The sequence below is a fragment of the Triticum aestivum genome, chromosome 4D (genome assembly GCF_018294505.1).
Source record: "Triticum aestivum cultivar Chinese Spring chromosome 4D, IWGSC CS RefSeq v2.1, whole genome shotgun sequence".
Classification (NCBI taxonomy): Eukaryota; Viridiplantae; Streptophyta; class Magnoliopsida; order Poales; family Poaceae; genus Triticum; species Triticum aestivum.
Window position 1 is genome coordinate 173,390,763 of NC_057805.1, and position 20,416 is coordinate 173,411,178.

A 20,416-nucleotide genomic window follows, 5' to 3' on the forward strand; every position below is an offset into this window, starting at 1 on the left:
CGGTTGGCTAACCTCTTTGAGGTAGCAGTAGACGACCAGTGTTCGGATCCCCGCTCCAGCAATTTTTTTCTTCCACACAACACTGAATCGCGGGGGGAACGGGATTGTACATGCCTACCGCTAACAGCCAGTCGGCAGGAAAATAGCTTTTCCGTTTATTTAATGAAAGTTACCATCACACTATTGTTCTATGGTTTCAGGGTTAAAAAAACAGCAATCAGCGATTAAATGGTGTTTCTACACTGGACCGCCACATTTCTAATCCAAAATTCAAGATGAAACAAGAATTCTGACAAGCATATAGTGAAAGTTCGCTACAAGACGTCAAATTCATGATAGCCTGAGCCTGAGTAAATCACTACATCACCTTAAGTTATACACCTACAATATGCAATAGTGACAAAATGTCAACAAGTAAAGCCTGATGATTCATTCAACTCAGCAACGTTTTACAGTGCCAGTAGGCAATTGATCAATCACAAACAAGGCAGAAACTTGAGATTGATATCAACTCTGCGCCTCTCTTAAGCGAGTGATCAGTTCGTCCTACATACGGAAGGCCACCATAATATTAGTGTTTATTTGGATGAGATGACAATTCCAAACTGGAAAATACATACACAAACAAAATATATTCATAAAAAGGTACAAGAGCACACTACAATACAATAGTGATACCTCCTTTTTTTCTAACACACGTACTGGCTACAATACTATGAAATAGGACAAAAACCGTGACGTGCTACAAAATACTGTGAAATAGCACAAAAACCGAGATGTGCTGTCACTATATGTAAAACAACAATATTAAAAAGCATCACTAGCACTGTCAGAACAGTTTGCTTTCCAAAAACTTTGTATTTCATCATTTTATTCTAGCAAACAAAATACTTGCATCCTCATTTTTGGTTTTTGTCCACCAATTTACTTTTACCTTGGAGGCTAAATTCTGCTAATAATTGCAGAATACACAAACATACTAGCATGCTAGATAGTGGGTAGGTTGTCAGAATGTTCGAATATGGCTTCGCATATTCTGAAATCACTACAAAATGAATTTTCAAGCATGTGGAGCATATTCAGAAATATCCAAGATGTCAAATGTACAAGATGTATGTGATTTCAACTAAGTTCTTTTGAAGCACAATTCAAATGGTTATACCATTGATCAAGATTTTTAATTCTACGAACTTTAAATTCAGAATAAGAAGGTTTAAGCATGTGCCTTTTTCCCCTTGGTTGTGAGGCCTCTTTGTCGGAGAAGTGCACGCAACCTCTCTACGGTGAAGGACTGCAGTGTGTGCTGTGAAAAGCCAGATATTGCTTCATCTGCAAGATTAGAGTATCCATCAGAGTGAAAAAACAACACTGCTTATGCGCAAAAAAAAACAAAAAAAATACTGCTATCAGGTTTTGGAAAAAGCAAAGAGCGCACTATCAGGTTAACAAACATACTGCTTGTTCTTGAATGTATGAAAACATATCTGGGTACTATTAAACCTAGAACTAATGGTTTGATAGCATTAAAAAGGTGTTCTGGGTAGAATTGGTTAACACATCATACATAAAAACAGAATTTGTGGTAAGAAGTTGGATGGAAGCTGACAACGTATATTCAATTTTTCACTTAAATCAGACATGATCTGCTTCTGCTAAACGATGTATGACAGATATCCCTTCGCTCTATCTGCCTCCAAGATTCACATCTTATGCCACATGCATTTTTTCAGAGATGAGCAAAATAAAAGACACAGAGGTGAAGATAAAAGTTAAGAACATGATCAAGGCACTTACCAGAGGAAGGCAATCCGGAAGAACTGCCCAGGTTGGGCTTTTTTGACGACTTTTGCACACCCAAACTTCTGGCAGCACATCTACAGAAAAGGAATTACAGCTTACTTTGAGAGTGAATTTATGTGATGTTAAATAAAATACTAATAAGCCCATGAACAAAAATAAAAGCCTTTTTGGAACGAAAGAAATACAAGCTTTATAAAAATCTTTGACAAGTGAGCCTACTTCACTTTATTGGGGGGTGGATGTACAATCCCACCGCCTAGGTTCTGTTGAAATATATTGCCCACCTCCCTCCATCAGTTCGGACTTTTGGATGAGTTGGTCGGTGCATGAATTCAATATGGTATCAGAGCCAAGAGGTCTTGAGTTCAAGACCCTGCCAATGCAGTATTAAATAAAACGATTCTGCGGCCTACATCGATCCCACGTCTAAGGACTAAAATAGCCTAGACGTGAGGGGGAGTGTTCAAATATATTGCCCACCTCCCTCCATCAGTTCGGACTTTTGGATGAGTTGGTCGGTGCATGAATTCAATAGGTTCAGCTCCTCATAGAAGCGAACTTGGATTCTTATTTATACCGTAGGGGTTCCCCTTACAGTTATCTACCAAATAGGTTGCATAATTTAGAGATAATATCATTCGGAGTCACAGAACTTGCATTGCATGTTCAGTTTGGTGATAAACTTTGAAAATACGGTTTTGTGGTCATCTAACTTGACTCAAGCGTGCAGATACGGCACAATATGCGTATGGGGCGTATCCATGTGTATGGTCCCACTTGTTAGTGAGTGGTAGCAGTAGACGAGAGATAGTTTTACAAAAACACCCACATATTTTTTTTAGTTGCAGAAAAAGTCAACCACTGCGACACATATTGGCACAAAATTCCTTCACATTTTTTATTTACAGAAAAACCCAACGACCGTACTGCCATTACATGCGAAAATTGACAAAAATAAAATAAAAATCAAGGTCGCTGGTGTTAGGAAAGCAACTTGTATTCCCATGAGGCCATAGGCCAGTATATATACATGTACAGGTGCACGTATGCAGAAGACCCCTTATACAAGGGGGTAAATACAAAAGGCTACATGGCTATATATATAGTACTCTAATACCCCCCCCCCCCCCCCTCAAACTCATGGTGGATAAACAACATTGAGTTTGGAGAGATAGAAGCCATGCTGTGCTCTAGTCTGGGCCTTCGTAAAGAAATCCGCCAACTGTAACTCGGAAGGCACATACTGAAGACCAATAACCCGATCCTGCACACCAGCACGCAAATAAAAAGCATCAACACCAATATGCTTGGTGAGCTCATGCTTCACAGGGTCGCGTGCAATGCTAATAGCACCTGTACTGTCAGACAGTAGAAGAGTAGGTGTAGTGATAGAAACACCAAAGTCCTGAAGCAACCACCGTAACCAAGTCACCTCTGCCGTCAAAAGAGCCATAGCTCGCAACTCAGCCTATGCACTCAAACGGGAAACTGCAGTCTGTTTCTTCGTCTTCCATGAGAGAACCACCAAGAAAAACACAGTAAGCAGAAAGTGAACGGCGATCCGAGGGATCACTAGCCCACGTAGCATCCGAATAGGCCTGAAGCTATAATGAACCGGAGCGAGGAAAGAACAGACGGTGAGAGATCGTGCCACGAAGATAGCGAAGAACACGAAGGAGGTGACTGTAGTGAACCGAAGTGGGAGCAGAGACAAACTGACTCAGAATATGGACTGGGTAAGAGATATCAGGACGAGTGACAGCTAGATAGACAAGACTCCCAACAAGATGACGATAACGCGTCGGGTCAGACAAGGGGTCACCGTCAGTATCATGGACGTGGACATTGAGCTCCATGGGAGTCTCAACAGTGCGGTCATCAGTAAGAGCAGCACGAGCAAGAAGATCCTGGATATACTTTTCCTAGGAAATGAAAAAGCCATCAGAGGTAGAAGAGACTTCGATCCCAAGAAAGTAGCGAAGAGGGACAAGATCAGACATAAGAAATTGCTCACTAAGACGGGCCTTCACAAAGGCAATATGCTCGGGGTCGTCACCAGTGATGATCATGTCATCAACATAGAGAAGAAGAAGAGTCCGACCACGAGCTGAAAGGTGAACAAACAACGCTGGATCATGAGCACCCGCTGAAAAACCAGCGGCAGTCACCACAGAGGCAAAACGCTCAAACCAGGCGCGAGGGGCTTGATTAAGGCCATAGAGAGAGCGACGAAGACGACATACCATGCCATCAGGAACAGAATATCCAGGTGGAGGCTGCATGTAAACCTCCTCACGTAGCTCACCATTAAGAAAGGCATTCTTAACATCCAGCTAAGACACAGACCAGTGACGAATAGAGGCCACGGCAAGAAGTGTGCAAATAGTGGTCATATGGGCCACAGGAGCAAAAGTCTCATCGTAATCACGACCATGCTCCTGCTGAAAGCCTCGAGCCACAAGACGAGCTTTGTAGCGCTCAAGAGAACCATCAGAGCGAGTCTTAACCTTGTAGACCCACTTACAAGTGATTGGACGAACACCAGGAGGAAGAGAAACAAGGTCCCACGTGCCGGTGCGCTCAAGAGCAGCAAGCTCCTCTGCCATCGCAAACTGCCATTCAGGATGAACAATAGCTTGACGATAAGAAGTCGGCTCAAGAACAGCAGCACAAGCGCTTGGAAAACCAAGGCGATCAATAGGCGGAAGCGGACGAGGACGCAAGCCATACGTAGGCTGAGAGGACGAAGATGGCACATCAGAAGTAGATGGCTCATCAGTAGATGTATCCACAACACGTGGACGACGAGTATAATACCGAGTAAAAGATGGAAGAATATGAGGAGGAATAGCCGAGTTAGACTCGGGGGATGGAGACGAAGAAGTCACCGGGGATGAAGGCGCAGAATCCTGTGACAAGCGAGGTGAGGAAACCATAGGAGATGGTGATGTCGGATCTGCAATAGTGGGAGAAGCAGGGGCAACAGGACGGACATGCAAGGGCTCAACGGGAGTGATAGGTGTGTCAGGAAAAGTGAGGAAAGATATTGTTGGCCCAGTCCCGACGTCGAGTACTTCCGACGACGGCGATACGACCGACGACGAACGACGATGACGAACAAAGCTTGCTGACAATCTCGACGAAGTGCTTTACGTCGATATACACCGTAGTGCAAAGCTAGCTTGTACTAGCTAGTCTGCTCCTGATCAATCTTTCCGTAGGCAACACCAAAATCAGACATACGTGCACGGCGGCCAGCCGGCCGAAAACAAACGCACGCACACAAATATTTGGATGATTGCCACAGGCCCGTCTCAAGCCTGGTGTTTTGCTTTATTGATCTCACGGTCTAGTTTACAACCTGGGGTACATAGGTATATATATTAGCAAACCTGGCTAATACTACTCCTACTCGGTGAATTATTAGAAAGCTACACGGACTCGTACATGCACATATACTAAACCGGACACTAAACCGGATACGGCCACGTACACGTCGTGGTTATTCCTAACAATCACCCCCCTAAACACGACGTCGTCATGTCACAGTTCGGACGTCGATCCTTCTTCTCATCTCCAAGAACTTCTCTCGATCTAAAGCCTTGGTTAGGATGTCCGCCAGCTGATCACCAGTGCAACCGTAGTTGACCTTCATCTTACCTTCTTCCGCACAATCCTTTATAAAATGATACATTGTATCAATGTGCCTGCTCCTGTCATGCCGCACTGGATTCTCGGTTAGAAAAGTTATATACTCATTGTCAACGTTGAGCACCACTGGTTCTGGATCTCGATCCATGAAATCACTGTGTAGCCTCCCTTGCCACACACCTTGACACTCCGCTTCACTTGAAGTCGATGTCACCACTTCCTGCTTTGGTGATAGATAGCTTACTATGCTTCCACCAAGGAAATATGCCACATCTGAGGTACTCTTACTGTCGTCAACAGTCCCTTTCTTGATACTACCATCATAGACGAGTAGTTTCACCATCTCCTTCTTGCTCAGCTCAAGACGAGGTTCCATTGAAGCAACAATGTGATTGCAAAGTTTCATGCCACAACTTTCAAGTGCCTTCCTTGCTTATGCCTCCGAACAAAGTGTGATCCCCTCCAGCTTTTGATGTACCTTTGTCCCGAAGTTGCAACTCAAAAGGCCGAGATCATCCATCTTGAAAAGCTCCTTCATTTGTAGCTTGAACTTTTCAATCATCTCTTCATCTGCTCCAGTTATCAATAGGTCGTCGACGTAGTTCCTAGTAGACGATCCCTTCCTTCACCTCTCTTGTACATTGGATGCTCTAGTGGGGCTTTCTCAAATCCAAGAGAAATCAAAGTCCGATCAAATTTGACGTTCCACGCCCGAGAGCCTTGCCGTAGCCCGTACAAGACTTTGTGTAGCTTCAATACCTTGTGTTCCTCTCCCTCTTTGATGAATCCCGGTGACTGATTCACATACACATCTCCTACGCGGATTTTACATCCATGTGATGTATCTTCCATGATTCCTGAACCACAAGAGCAACGAGTAATCTCACTGATTCCATCCTTGCAACGGGAACGAACACTTCTTCGAAGTCCGCACTTTCCTCTTGCACGTACTTTTTGACTACTAGCCTTGCTTTGTCCTTCACGGACCCATCGACATCTTTCTTGATCATAAATTCCCACTTGAGATCCATGACTTTTTCATTGTTGGGAAGATTCACAAGCTCCCATGCATTGTTGCCTTGGATCGACCTCAACTTCTCTTCCATAGCCTGACGCCAATACTCCTTTGTATTTGCGCCCTTGAATTCCGCCAGTTCCTCGACGTTTGCTGGATACCGTCGCCCACTCCTTTTCTCCTTTACCGGGTCAAGCATCCACAGAGTTTTCTCCGATACATGTCGTTCACCGGGTGTAGATTGTCGGTTGTAGGTAGGCGTATCCTTTTCTCCTGTACTATCGGAAACGATGTAGGTGCCAACATGGTTGCCTTTCCTGCGTACAAGCATGCACACAATGGGGCTCCTGATGCATGCTCATCCTTTGCACGTGGGAATGCATGCATGCCCTTCGGTGGTCCTCGTGGCCTGCATAGACTGTTGTTGCCTAGGCAGCCAACGCCTATAGCCAATGGGCCAAGCCCACTGCCTCCTTCCCCATCAGGCGCCACCCTGCATGAGCCTTGCGCGCTCCTTCCAAGCCAAGCACAATCTAATGTGCCGTGGCTGCTCTCTACTATGTGCAAGACACCGCTACTCCGTGCGAGACCTCCTGCTTGAGTTCCTGCGGCTAGTGCTTTCGGCCTACTCAGCGGGACACTTCCGCCTGTTACTGGACAGAGTTGTCTGGCTGCTGCGCACGTGTCCACTTTTGCATCAACAAACTTTGATTCGTGGTCTTCAGGCGCCACGTACGCCGAAGTGATATTCGTGTCCGTAGCATCGACACAAATTTCGGAATCACCGCCTGCGTCCGTATCATCGACACGAGTTTCCGAACCATAATCTTGAGAGCGAACTTTTTCTTCACGTAGTGGGACAATATCTTTAGCCTGCGCTTGAAGAACTGGACCCTCCTCGTCCACGAGTTCACACATCAACATCATGTCACCTTCATCTTCTAATTGGGCCATGAGCGCCTTCTCCTCCGGGGAATTCCTGCACTCCGACTTGAAGTGTCCCAGCAGATTCCAGTTGTGACAACGGATCTTCCTCTTGTCGAACTTTTTCCTTTTTGGCTTCTCCGACTGTTTGTCAGTGTCCTTTGCGGGACGGTACTTTCCGCCGCTACTGGACGCCTTGTCGAAATTGTTCTCCTTGGAAACCATTGCCTGCCACTGAGCACGCGTAAGCATCAGGTACTCATCCTGATTTGCATCACCGTAACTCAGCTTCTTCCGCTCGTCATGGGCCTTGAAGCGACCGACCGGATCATCCAAAGTGAGAGTCTTGAGATCAACGCATTGCTCGATTCGATTGCTGACGGTTTGATTACACGTCGAACGATTTGATTGATGAATAATTTGATCCGTAGGAAAATTGTCAAATGCATGGCAGTTTGATATCACTTTATCGATCTCACATTTTTGTAATCTATGTATGTTAATATTCACAAGAAAAAAATTGATGTATGATTTAATAGTAACGGTTTCAGTTTGAAAACAATAAAATGTCATGTCCTCTGTTTTTAAGGCGTCCCTAAGGCAAGCGACGCCTAGGCGTCAGAGCGCCCCCAGGAGCCAAGGCGTCGGCCTTGCCTTACATGTGTGCCTAAGGCGTCCGCCTTAGTCCTTAAGGCGTCCAAGGCGTCCGCCTTGGTCCTTAAGGCGTCCAAGGCGTCCGCCTAGGCGCCACTCTGCCTGCCTTAGGCAAATAAGGACGCCTTAGACAGAGCTGGGTGGTTTAGGCGGGAAACAGATAACTGGGAGGGAAAGAAAGGGCGGGAAAGTCTGTTTTGGCGCCAACAGGTACTAGAGGGAGAGAGACCTATAACCATTTTCAGTTTCCCCCCACCCCCAGGCTGGATCTGAGCTTCTCCCCCTCCTCCACAGCAGCTTCTCCCCCTCCTCTCTGGCAACTTCCCCCTCCTCTCCGGCAGATCCCCCTCCTCTCCCGCAGTTCCTCCTCCCCCTCCTCTCCTGCAGATTCTCCATCCTCTCCAGAACAACAAGCAAGCAGCACCTCTCCAAGAGGACCAAGGCAGCAGGCAGCAACAAGCAATCAGCAAGGTATGGGGCTTCCCTCCTGCCTCCTCTTTCCCCCCTCCTTTTATAGCATATTAGTGGAAGATGGGTGGATTAGAATAATGAATGATGGGCTCCTGGTTGTATTAGAATAATGATGGCTCTTAGATTGACGGGTGGATTAGAATAAAGGTGTTGCAGGTATAATTTGGCTATCAAGTTTATTTGATCTGCCAAATTAGTGTATATGCTAATGTTCAGTGCAAAGACACCAAGTCAGGCAAAGCAAGTTATTTCCTTGGGGCAAAAGCAGAAGGGAAGACATCTGGATGGAGGGTGGCGCAAGTGAACAAGGCAACTAGTATAAAACTCTATTATCTGGTATGATTAGCGTCCTGACCGGAATATTTTATTATTTCTATTGTAGGCCAATGAAGCCCTGTACGAGACATGGCTGGGGAACATGGCTAGCAGGCAGGTTTTTCTGTATACATGGCAACCAACTTAAAGTGGCCAAAACCTATTCGGTTTGGACCTGGAGTCCTGCTCCTAAACACAAAGTCCTGCATGCCTTATATATAGGCCTTGGCCGATTGGAAAAAGAGAATCAATCGATCCTTTTGCAACCTTACGTTACTTTTTCTCCTACGTTCTTTTCTTTCCAGCACCTACCTCGTAGCTTCTGCCCAGCCCTAGCAACCTAGGGTTTTGGCTCATCTTTGCCGTTTTGCATTGAAAAACGCTCGGTTTACACGAAAGCGAGGAATCAGTGCTGCTGCGCGGATCAATTTCTGGCAGCAACACAATTGGCGACTCCGCTGGGGAAGAAGAGGAACACAATGAGCACCGACCCCAAGGACGGGAGTGGTCTCAACCCCAACAACATCATCGCCGTCACACTTGAGGATCTGCCTGAGGATGAACGGCAAAAACTTGAACAGGAGCTTGAGGAAGACAGGGTGGAAAAGCTGGAGCAGAAGTTGGCGGGCTTCCAAAGGACAAGAAACGGGTCATCCAGAAGGTAGCTACACCAAGTCATCCTGCTGGGGTAAGTAAAACTGCTTGTACAGAAGAGATTGCACATCTAATTGATGCATCTGTAGCTAGTAAATACGGCAAACAAATGACAGACATGGCACGCATGTTTACTAAATCTGTAGCTAACAAATTTGATGAGTTCAGAGAGCAATTTAATAAGGATGTTCAGATCAGCTTGCCTCGTCAAATCCGTTCAATGGTACTACAGGCCAATGATGGACGTTATGAGAAACAGCCGGTGCGTCCAGAAAATAGTAGGTTCACTAATGTACCTAACCCTATGCATACACCCATTGCAGTACCCAATGTTGTGCAGCCCCACATCCCGTTAAGCAATAACCAAAGTGGCCAGAATTACATTGGCAATTCGGCTAATAATTTTGTACCTACTGCCGCTACTCCTGCTCTGACTTCGGTTCCACAAAATTTCAGCAGCAATAACCGAAGAGTTGGCTTTAATTCCAATCTGCAGCAACCCTACTATCAAACAGTAGCATATAGCACACCACCCTTGCCACCTATTGGTACCGGGGTTCCTTACGGGCCGGTAACAGATGCGTGTTTTAATGGTTCTCCGCAGCAAATGTATCATGCTCAAACTTCTTTGTCGGAGTTACTGTCACGTACTTATGGTGCATCTATGCCACAAGCTAGTTCTCCGCAGCCTACCGAACATTTTAAGGATCAACTTGCTAATATACTTAGAGAATTTGGCTTGGAACCTAAGGGTAGAGCATGTGCATATCAAAAACCCTACCCTGAATATTTCGACACAACACCTTATCCTCGTGGGTTTAGAATTCCAGATTTTGTTAAGTTCACAGGAGAAGATGGTAGATCAACCTTTGAGCATGTAGGACAATTTTTAGCACAATGCAGTGAAGTTGGTACATCAGATATTTTTAGAGTGAAATTATTTCCTTTGTCTTTATCTGGTACTGCATTTACTTGGTTTACATCGCTTGCTCCTAACTCTATTGCAACATGGGCTCAATTGGAGCAGAAATTTCATGAGTACTTTTATGGTGGTGAAACTGAACTTAAGACTTTCAGATTTGACAATGGTTAAGCAAAAACACAATGAATCTGTTTATGATTATATTAAAAGATTTAGAGATGTCAAAAACCGATGCTTCAGTTTGACCATAGCCGAAAAAGATTTAGCTGATCTTGCCTTTTCGGGTTTGCTTGCTCATATTAGAGATAAATTGGAAGGGCAAGAATTTTCAGATGTTAACCAAGTTTTGCAAAAGGCTTGGGCACAGGAAAACCGTGCTAAAGAAGTTAAACCATACAGCCGGTTTAGAGATAATAAGAACAAAGACAAGGAAAAACCTACGGTTAATGTTGTAGAGCATGATAGTGATTCGGCTAGTGAAGATGATGTTGATATATGTATGGCCGAATGGGTTCGAGCACCTGACTCAAAACCTTTTGCATATGCTGCCCTGAAACCCACACCAGCTAAAAGAGAGGAAATCAAATATACTTTTGATGTTAGTAAGTGTGACAAGATTTTTGACATGTTGCAATGGAAGTTAATTAGAATAAAAGAAGGGCATGTGATTCCATCTCAAGAAGAACTGGGTAGAAGAGCTTATTGTAAATGGAGTAACTCTTTTTCTCATGCTACTAACGATTGTAATGTGTTTCGTCGACAGGTGCAATCGGCCATTAATGACGGACGATTGGTATTTTTACAGAAGGTACTAAGATGAAGCTCGATAGTGATCCTTTTCCTATCAATGTGGTTGAGTTTGAGAATAAGAAAATGCTTATTCGGTCGGATCAGACCGAATCCGCAAGAGAAAAAAATGTTGTTGATGATAGTGCTCCTCCAAGGATGATCAAACCAAAGAAACCAGAAGTAGGAGTGCGGAAAGTTAACGGAAGAAGGAGACAAGCTCCGAGGCCAAAGCCGACAGTTAACATGTTGTTGGAGAAATACACTTCATGCAAGGCCACCAATGTATTTAACCGGCTTGGAGGTAATAAACGTCCTAGATCTCCTTCTGGACCTGCCGGTCATGAGCAATGGCAAAGAAATTCATATGACCAGCAGCCATATTTCGCAATGGAGCCAGCATATTGGGGTTGTGCACCTCCTATGTATCCGCAAATTCCTCCATGGGGTTTTAATCCTTGGGCGCCATATCCTATAGGGCCAGCAAGTTATTTTCAACCAGGATGGATCCCGCCTAGGCCTATGTTCAGACCAAACATGCATGAGAAAAGGGCTCGATTTAATAATAAAGCAAGATCACATGATGCTATTGTGGTTCGAGGTAAAGATGGTTCCCGCAAAGGGGCTGAAGATAGCTCATCCAGCAAAAGATTTGCGCAGAGCAGATTTCCTAGACACAGTGCGGATGGATAGGTGGCCAGAAGTTTGCATGGGTACCGGTCAGATCTAAGGGTGATGTAAAAATTTCAATTGAACATGATGAATGTAGGTCTGGTTGTGCTATTACAAACCAACCTGGGTTGGGTGCTGCTCATAATGTTGATAATGGTAAGCTCAAACCAGCTGCAGGTGTTGCTCATGATCCAGAAACAATCATGATTGGAGGTTTCAGATTTGGTTCAGTTCAGAAAAGTGTGCCAGGTTCAGAAAAGATAGTAATGATGCATTGCAGCAACAAGGGCCTGATACATCGCAGCAAAAGGAAATTTCAGCAAAAGAAAGCAACTCACATGCTGATTTGGGGCCCAATATGCAGAAAGATGGGACCGCTAGCACGACTGGTCAATACAGAATTCTTTCGGCCAAAGGCAGAATGTTTGCTCCCCAAGCAGCAGCACATCAGTATAGACCGAGGAACTCGGGGGGGGGGGGGGGGCAGCAGAATTAGGTCAGTGGCACCAGGAACTAAACTGAAGCATCGATGGTGCCCAACGGGGCTCACACATACTTAGAAAAGAAGGGTGCAGCGGCTGCGGGCAATGGAAATTAGAGAGGAGTTAGCTGAGAAGAAGCGCGACAAGTGGTTCGATCAAGATAAACCAATGGTGCCTTCGAATATGACTTGGAAAGAGAAGCGCATCGCAAGGGAGGAAGGCAACATTGCTGATGACATGGTCATGGATGGAAACTCTGGGGATAAAGAGGATATGCCTGCGGATATGGACATTAATATGGTATTTGAGCTGCCCGCTGAATTTCATGCGCCTAAGGCTGAAGAGGCTGAAGTTGCAGAGCTTGTTCTTGGCCCAAAAAGTGTTACATTTGAGAAACCAGAGAAGCATGGACAACACCTAAAGCCTTTGTTTATCAAGGGTCACATTGATGGTAAGCCTATTGGTCGCATGCTTGTTGATGGCGGTGCCGGTGTTAATATCATGCCTTTTTCGGGTTTTTCTAAATTGGGCCGAAAAGAGGAAGAACTAATGAAAACCAATATGGGACTTAGTGGGTTCTCAGGAGACTTGTCTGAAGCTAAGGGTGTTATTTCTATGGAGCTCACGGTTGGGAGCAAAACATTGCTGACTGCTTTCTTCGTTGTTGATGTCAAAGGCCGATATAATATTCTTTTGGGGCGCGATTGGATTCATGCGAATTGTTGCATCCCTTCTACTCTACATCAATGTTTGATTCAGTGGGTTGATGATGATGTTGAAGTGGTTGATGCGGATAATTCGGCCTGCATTGCTTTGGCTGAGGCTCCGGTTGATTGGCAACACGGTGAGATGCAATGCTTGACGGGTAGAGATTTATCAGATTATGATTATATTAGTATTGGCAGAGATGGTTTTGTTCCTGTACATGCACAGCCGGCTAGTGTAGCTCGGCTTAATGACTTATCCTTGTGAACAATGAATAAGGAAGATAGTGTTAAATGGATGCAAAGGCGTGTTGAGGAGTATCGTTCAAGAAAGAACGATATGCATGAAGCTATTGAGGATTTCGATGACATGGAGAAGCTTGGACAAGGATTCTCATCGGCTGACCCACTTGAGGAAGTTGATATTGGTGATGGAAGTGTCCCTAGACCTACATTTATTAATGCTAATATGGGGGCCGATCAGAGAGGAAAGGTATGTGCATTACTTAGGGAATTTGTTGATTGCTTTGCTTGGAATTATACTGAGATGCCCGGTTTGAGTAGGGACTTAGTTGAACACAAATTGCCTATTAAATCTGGTTTTAGGCCGCATAAACAGCCCCTTAGGCGATTCAATCCTAGGATATATGACCGCATCAAAGATGAAATTGATCGGTTGTTAAAAGCTCAGTTTATTCGGCCGTGTAGATATGCGGAATGGATTTCTAATATTGTTCCTGTTGAAAAGAAAAATACTGATAAGATAAGCGTATGTATTGATTTCAAGGATTTGAATAAGGCTACCCCTAAAGATGAATATCCTATGCCTATAGCCGACATGTTGATTAACGATGCTTCTGGACATAAAGTAATCAATTTTTTAGATGGTAATGCTGGTTATAATCAGATATTTATGGCCGAAGAAGATATGTTTAAGACTGCTTTTCGATGCCCTGGTTTTGTTGGTTTATTTGAGTGGACTGTTATGACTTTTGGATTGAAGAATGCTGGAGCTACATACCAACGTGCTATGAATCTGATTTTTCATGATCTTCTAGGCATCGTATTAGAAATATATATTGATGATGTAGTTGTTAAATCGGATGGGTTTGATCATCATTTAGCCGATTTGCGATTAGCTTTTGAAAGAATGCGTCGGTATGGGCTGAAAATGAATCCACTCAAATGTGCTTTCGGTGTATTGGCTGGTAAGTTCTTAGGTTTTTTTAATTCATGAGCATGGCATAGAGATTGATCCTAAGAAGGTAGAGGCAATCAAAAAATTGGAGGAGCCCACATGTAAAAGGGATGTGCAGAAATTGTTAGGAAAAATTAATTACTTGAGACGATTCATATCTAACCTTGCGGGAAAAATTGAATCGTTTGTTCCTATACTTCGGTTAAAACATGAAGCCGAATTCACTTGGAGGGCAGAACAGCAAGAGGCTTTTAATAATATAAAACGGTATTTGTCAAGTCCTCCGGTGCTTCGAGCACCCAAGTCTGGTGTGTAGTTCAGGTTATACATTGCCGCACAAGACAAGGTGATCGGCGCAGTTTTAGCACAAGAGAACGGCGGGAAGGAGTACATCATTGCATACTTGAGCCGCCGCTTGCTTGACGCTGAGAGTCGGTAAGTGTTTATTGAAAAATTATGTTTATCTTTATATTATGCATGTACAAAATTTCGGCCATATTTACTTTATACTCCCTCCGTTCCTAAATATTTGTCTTTCTAGAGATTTTAACAAGTGACTACATACAAAGCAAAATGAGTGAATCTACACTCTAAAATATGTCTACATACATCCGTATGTTGTATTCCATTTGAAATGTCTAGAAAGACAAATATTTAGGAACGAAGGGAGTAGTACATGTGTAGTAGCTTGTCAAGCCGACGTGATTAAATATATGCTACAGCAGCCAATTCTTAGTGGTAGGATTGGAAAATGGGCTTATGCACTAATAGAATATGACTTGGCATATGAATCGTTGCGTGCTATGAAAGGTCAAGTCATTGCTGATTTTATTGTTGATCATAGGATTAAGGATGAAGAAGATATTAATTATGTTAGTGTGTGCCCGTGGAAGTTTTATTTTGATGGATCGGTTTGTAGGGAGGGACAAGGCATCGGTAATGTTTTAATTTCACCAAACAATGCCGTTTATGAAACATCGGTCTATTTGGAATATCCTTGTACAAATAACCAAGCTGAATACGAGGCTTTGTTGTTTGGTTTACAAAATTTAGTAGATATGGGTGTAAAGGATATAGAGGCTTTTGGAGATTCACTTCTGGTAGTCCGACAAATTGGTGGTGAATTTCAATGTTTTGATGGATTATTAAACAGCTATTTGGACCGATGTTTAGATATAATTAAGTCTCTGAATACTTTCACTATCAGTCATATACCTAGGGAAGAGAATTCTAGAGCTAATTGCTTAGCGCAGCAAGCATCCGGATACCAAATCAGTAGGGAAAGTTTTTCATATTAGAGAAATCGATGCTAGATGCTGTTAATAGTAATGTTGATCTGTTGGCTATTAATTTGCTAAAGGATGCAGCAGGTCCTTGTTCAATCCAGCAGCAAACAGTACATGGCAAAGAAGATTCGGTGCAGCACAAATAACCGAATCAGCAGCTAATTTAGAACCAGGTGATTGGAGAACTCCTCTGATTAATCATCTAAAGGATCCTGGGCAAACAAGAGATAGAAAAATTCGGCGACAAGCTTTAAAATATACTTTGCTAGATAGTGAGTTGTACCGCCGAACGATAGATGGATTACTTTTAAAGTGCTTAGGTCCTGATCAGCCAAGAGTAGTTATGGGTGAAGTACATGAAGGGCTATGCGGAACACATCAGTCGGCTCATAAGATGCAATGGTTATTGAAAAGAGTAGGGTTTTATTGGCCGACGATGTTAGGGGACTATTTTCACTATTATAAAGGGTGTGAAGAATGCCAGAAATTTGGAAATGTTCAATTGGCACCTGCAGCTATGATGCATCCCATTATTAAGCCATGGCCGTTTAGAGGATGGGGTTTAGATTTTATTGGTCAAATACATCCTGCTTCAACTAAAGGTCATCGCTTCGCCCTAGTAGCTACAGATTATTTTACCAAATGGACTGAAGCGATTCCTTTAAGAAATATGACCCATAAGGAAGTGATTAATTTTGTTTTGGAGCATATTATTCGCAGATTCGGTATTCCTCAAACTTTGACTACAGATCAAGGTTCTTCTTTTATGTCTCATCAATTTCGTGAGTTTGCCAAATCTTTTAGAATTAAATTGTTAAATTCGTCGCCTTATTATGCTCAAGCTAACGGACAAGCCGAATCTAGCAATAAAACTTTAATTAAGCTTATAAAGAAGAAAATTAAGGAGCATCCAAGAAAGTAGCATGAAGTGCTTTCGGAGGCTTTATGGGCTCATCGGATATCTAAGCATGGAGGAACTCAAGTGACACCGTATGAGTTAGTGTATGGACAGGAAGCAGTGTTACCTGTAGAGGTTAATTTGCAAGCTCTTAGAGTAGCCAGACAAAACGATTTGTCGGCTGTAGACTATAATAATTTGATGATGGATAGAATTGATGATGTTCCAGAGAAAAGATTAAGAGCCTTCCGAGAAATTGAAAAAGAAAAATTAAGAGTAGCTAAGGCTTATAATAAAAGAGTGAGGGAAAAATCGTTTCAAATAGGAGACTTAGTGCGGAAAACGATTCTGCCTCTTGGAACTAGAAATAATAAATTCGGCAAATGGTCGCCGAGTTGGGAAGGCACATATAGGGTTTTAGAAATTGTTCCTGGGAATTCATATTTTGTACAATCTTTGCAAGGGGAGAAATTGCCTAAAGCACTCAATGGAAAATATTTGAAGAAGTATTATCCTAGCATGTGGCAAGAGGCTTGATGGCACTACGGCCGATATTATTTAAGATATCGCCCTAAGCAAAATATGGCCGATATGATTTCAAGTATCGCCCTAAGTAAAATTTGGCTGATGTGTTATTTGTACGTCACCTTGAGCAGTAATGTGACCAGTAAAGGCAGTCAACACTGTTATGTGGTATTATTAAAGTATTTTTGGTAAATACCCGTGTACCAAAAACAGGGGGCATGTGTTGCAGGTATAATTTGGCTATCAAGTTTATTTGATCTGCCAGATTAGTGTATATGCTAATGTTCAGTGCAGAGACACCAAGTCAGGCAAAGCAAGTTATTTCCTTGGGGCAAAAGCAGAAGGGAAGACATCTGGATGGAGGGTGGCGCAAGTGAACAAGGCAACTAGTATAAAACTTCTATTATCTGGTATGATTAGCGTCCTGGCCGGAATATTTTATTATTTCTATTGTAGGCCAATGAAGCCCTGTACGAGACATGGCTGGGGAACATGGCTAGCAGGCAGGTTTTTCTGTATACATGGCAACCAACTTAAAGTGACCAAAACCTATTCGGTTTGGACCTGGAGTCCTGCTCCTAAACGCAAAGTCCTGCGTGCCTTATATATAGGCCTTGGCCGATTGGAAAAAGAGAATCAATCGATCCTTTTGCAACCTTACGTTACTTTTTCTCCTACGTTCTTTTCTTTCCAGCACCTAGCTCATAGCTTCTGCCCAGCCCTAGCAACCTAGGGTTTTGGCTCATCTTTGCCGTTTTGCATTGAAAAACGGTCGGTTTACCTCCACGAAAGCGAGGAATCAGTGCTGCTGCGCGGATCAATTTCTCGCAGCAACAAAAGGCTAGTTGAATACTGATGCATGATGTGTTGTGCTCAACAATGGATTAGTTTAATGACTAGTTGAATGCTGATTAGTTTAATGGCTAGTTGATTATCGCTGTTTGCTACATCTGCATGAGTATAGTAGTTTAGTTGCTGCCACAGCAGCCCTTTCATCTGTCTAGTACCCTTTTGTCTGTCTACTAAGTACTTTATTGTTTGCTGGCTTGCTGCCATGGCAGCCCTTTTAACCGTTGCTAATGTACCTTAATTTCCTTTGTGTTTGGTTGTTTGCTGCAGGCAGTAGAAGTGTAGCAGCAGCACCATGGCTGCAAATGCAGCACCTGGTGAGGAACCTGTTTATGATCCAATGAAAGATCCAACAAGGAGGCCACAACGGTCAAATGATCCGGGTTGGAACTATGGATATTGGCACGAGCCTCCCAAGAGGGATAATGTTGTGTGCAATCTTCAAACCTTCGAGGCCGCAATCTGCATAGGACAGCAACTACACTTCGTAGGGGCCAGACAAATGTCCGTGTGCAACACTACGCACGCAAGAGACCTACCTACAATTCCTGAAGAAGATGAGGCCGAGGAGGACTTGGAGCAAGAGCAACACTCAAGTATGCCCAATGCGCAATGCCACCATGGATGAGTTTGATGATGATGACTTTTGATTGAGACTTTGAGAGTGGAGAGACATGAGAGAGATGAGCTGGCCACCTTTATCCCTTTTGCTATGCTGGAATTATCTATTATTCTGTTTGTCTTATGTGGACCTTTGTTATGTGGACTACTGGACTTGTGTCATTTGAATTGGTTAATGGTTATGTAATATGCCATGCATTGCAAATGCAGTTGCACTCATACTTGCTATCTTTCTTTCCACTTTTGCTCACTGCCTCACTTTTATTTCTATTTTTTGTGGAATGTGCACTGGTAAGTGATACATTATTTTAACATATTTGTTCATGTTGATGCAGAATTCTGCTGGGGAGAAAAGCAAGTGCAAAGAGGATGGGAATGGATGCTATATGGGCTCTACAACAATCAGTTGCAAGGTGTGTCTGGCTGTATGCGGTATGCCTAGTTGCTCAGTGCCTACCAAATTCTACTTAATTCCGTTGCTTACAAGTCCCTAAGGCGTCGCCTCGCCTTATGCCTTAGCGCTTAGGCAGTGAGGCGCCCCCCCAGCGCCTCGCCTTACCGCCTTAAAAACATAGGTCATGTCTCTACAACAACCGTATAGTTCTTCTTCACTGAGGGAGCTATTGTAGTAGTTTATTTAAAAACACTATTGTAGGTGATAATGTCACCATGCACTTTGGTTGTACGATATGCTATAATGTCACCATGCACACAAGATCTTGAGAGATGTGTATGACCGTGTCGGTCTCCCGGCTCACAACCCCAATTCACCTGTGCTAACCGTGGAAGGTGGAACTTTATTGCTGACGTGATGTACGTGTCTAGCGGCTTCAACAGAGAAGTTTGCGTGCGTGAACGCATGGTGGCGAATCCAGTCATTTCCAACCGTCCGATCTGTTGAGTAGTGTTGTGATGAGTGGTGGATAGCAACCCTAACTTGCAAATAAATGTCTTGGATCAATCCGGTGGGAATTTAGTGGGAAGCTGCAGTGGCACTTCCAAGTTCAAAAAAATGCGTACTGTATAGTGATACAGACATCTACGACAACTTTGTTGAGTCGTCCAACAACTCGTCTGACGAGGAGGATTATGCGGATGAAACGGCAATGATGTGGGCGGTCCTTGCAGACGCGAAGCGTGCGGAAGGGCGTCTTCTCAATTTCAAGGGATCGATCAAGGGTCATAAAATGCTGAATCGGAACGGGGCATAGGGGCATTTGATGCAGATGGATGACTACTTTGCCCTTGATGCCCTATTCATGGGCAATTTTCGCCGGTGCTTTTGGATGCGAAAAATGTGTTCGGTCGCCTCTACAATGGCGTCTAGGCCTACAATGACTACTTCATCTTCGAAGGATGATGTAGGAAGAATAAGATTCTCTGGTTACCAGAAGTGCATGACTGCATTGCGGATGCTTGCATATGGCACGGCCAGAGATTCATGGGACGAGTACCTCCGGATGTCTGAGAGCACATGCGCAAACACTATGGTCAGATTTGCTACTACGGCAGTTGAGGTGTTTGGACCGCACTACTTGAAAGAACCAACTGTCGTAGACACCGAAAGGCTCATGGCACCCTCGAAAGCAAGAGGATGGCCAGGTATGCTCGGATCTCTTGATTACATGCACAGAGATGGAAGAACCACCCAAATGCTCTACAAGGGCAATATCAGGCCATGTTAAGAAGCCCACCATCATTCTTGAGGCATTGCCGAATGCTTTTGCTGGTCCATGAGATATTCCAGTAAGGGAAACCTGATGCTCATGTCTCACTGAAGACAAGATCATGTTCGTCAAGGTGACAGAAGCGTGATGGTGTATGTGAATGAGCTGCAACACTTTTGGGCGGATCTGGATCAGTGTAATCCCCTTGAGCCTCCACATGCAGTTCATGGAGATTGCCAGGAATTGGGTTGAGCATAGGCATGTGGTGCAATTTCTAGAAGGTCTAGATCATGAGAGCAGGCATGCTGCACTGCTACATCAG

The 20,416-nt window shown here is 43.8% G+C and overlaps 1 protein-coding gene across 1 annotated transcript in view; it reads right to left on the minus strand.

The window, feature by feature from the left end:
* Nucleotides 1-269: 269 nt before the first annotated feature.
* The window catches only part of LOC123097102 (uncharacterized), a 29,053-nt gene continuing 8,906 nt past the window's right edge, over nt 270-20,416 (minus strand). The window contains exons 4-6 of the mRNA XM_044518865.1: nt 1,795-1,874; nt 1,226-1,329; nt 270-546 (exon numbers count right to left, since the gene is read on the minus strand). Coding sequence (XP_044374800.1) covers nt 508-546; nt 1,226-1,329; nt 1,795-1,874 — 223 coding nt within the window. The 3' untranslated portion in view covers nt 270-507. The remainder of the gene's footprint in view (nt 547-1,225; nt 1,330-1,794; nt 1,875-20,416) is intronic.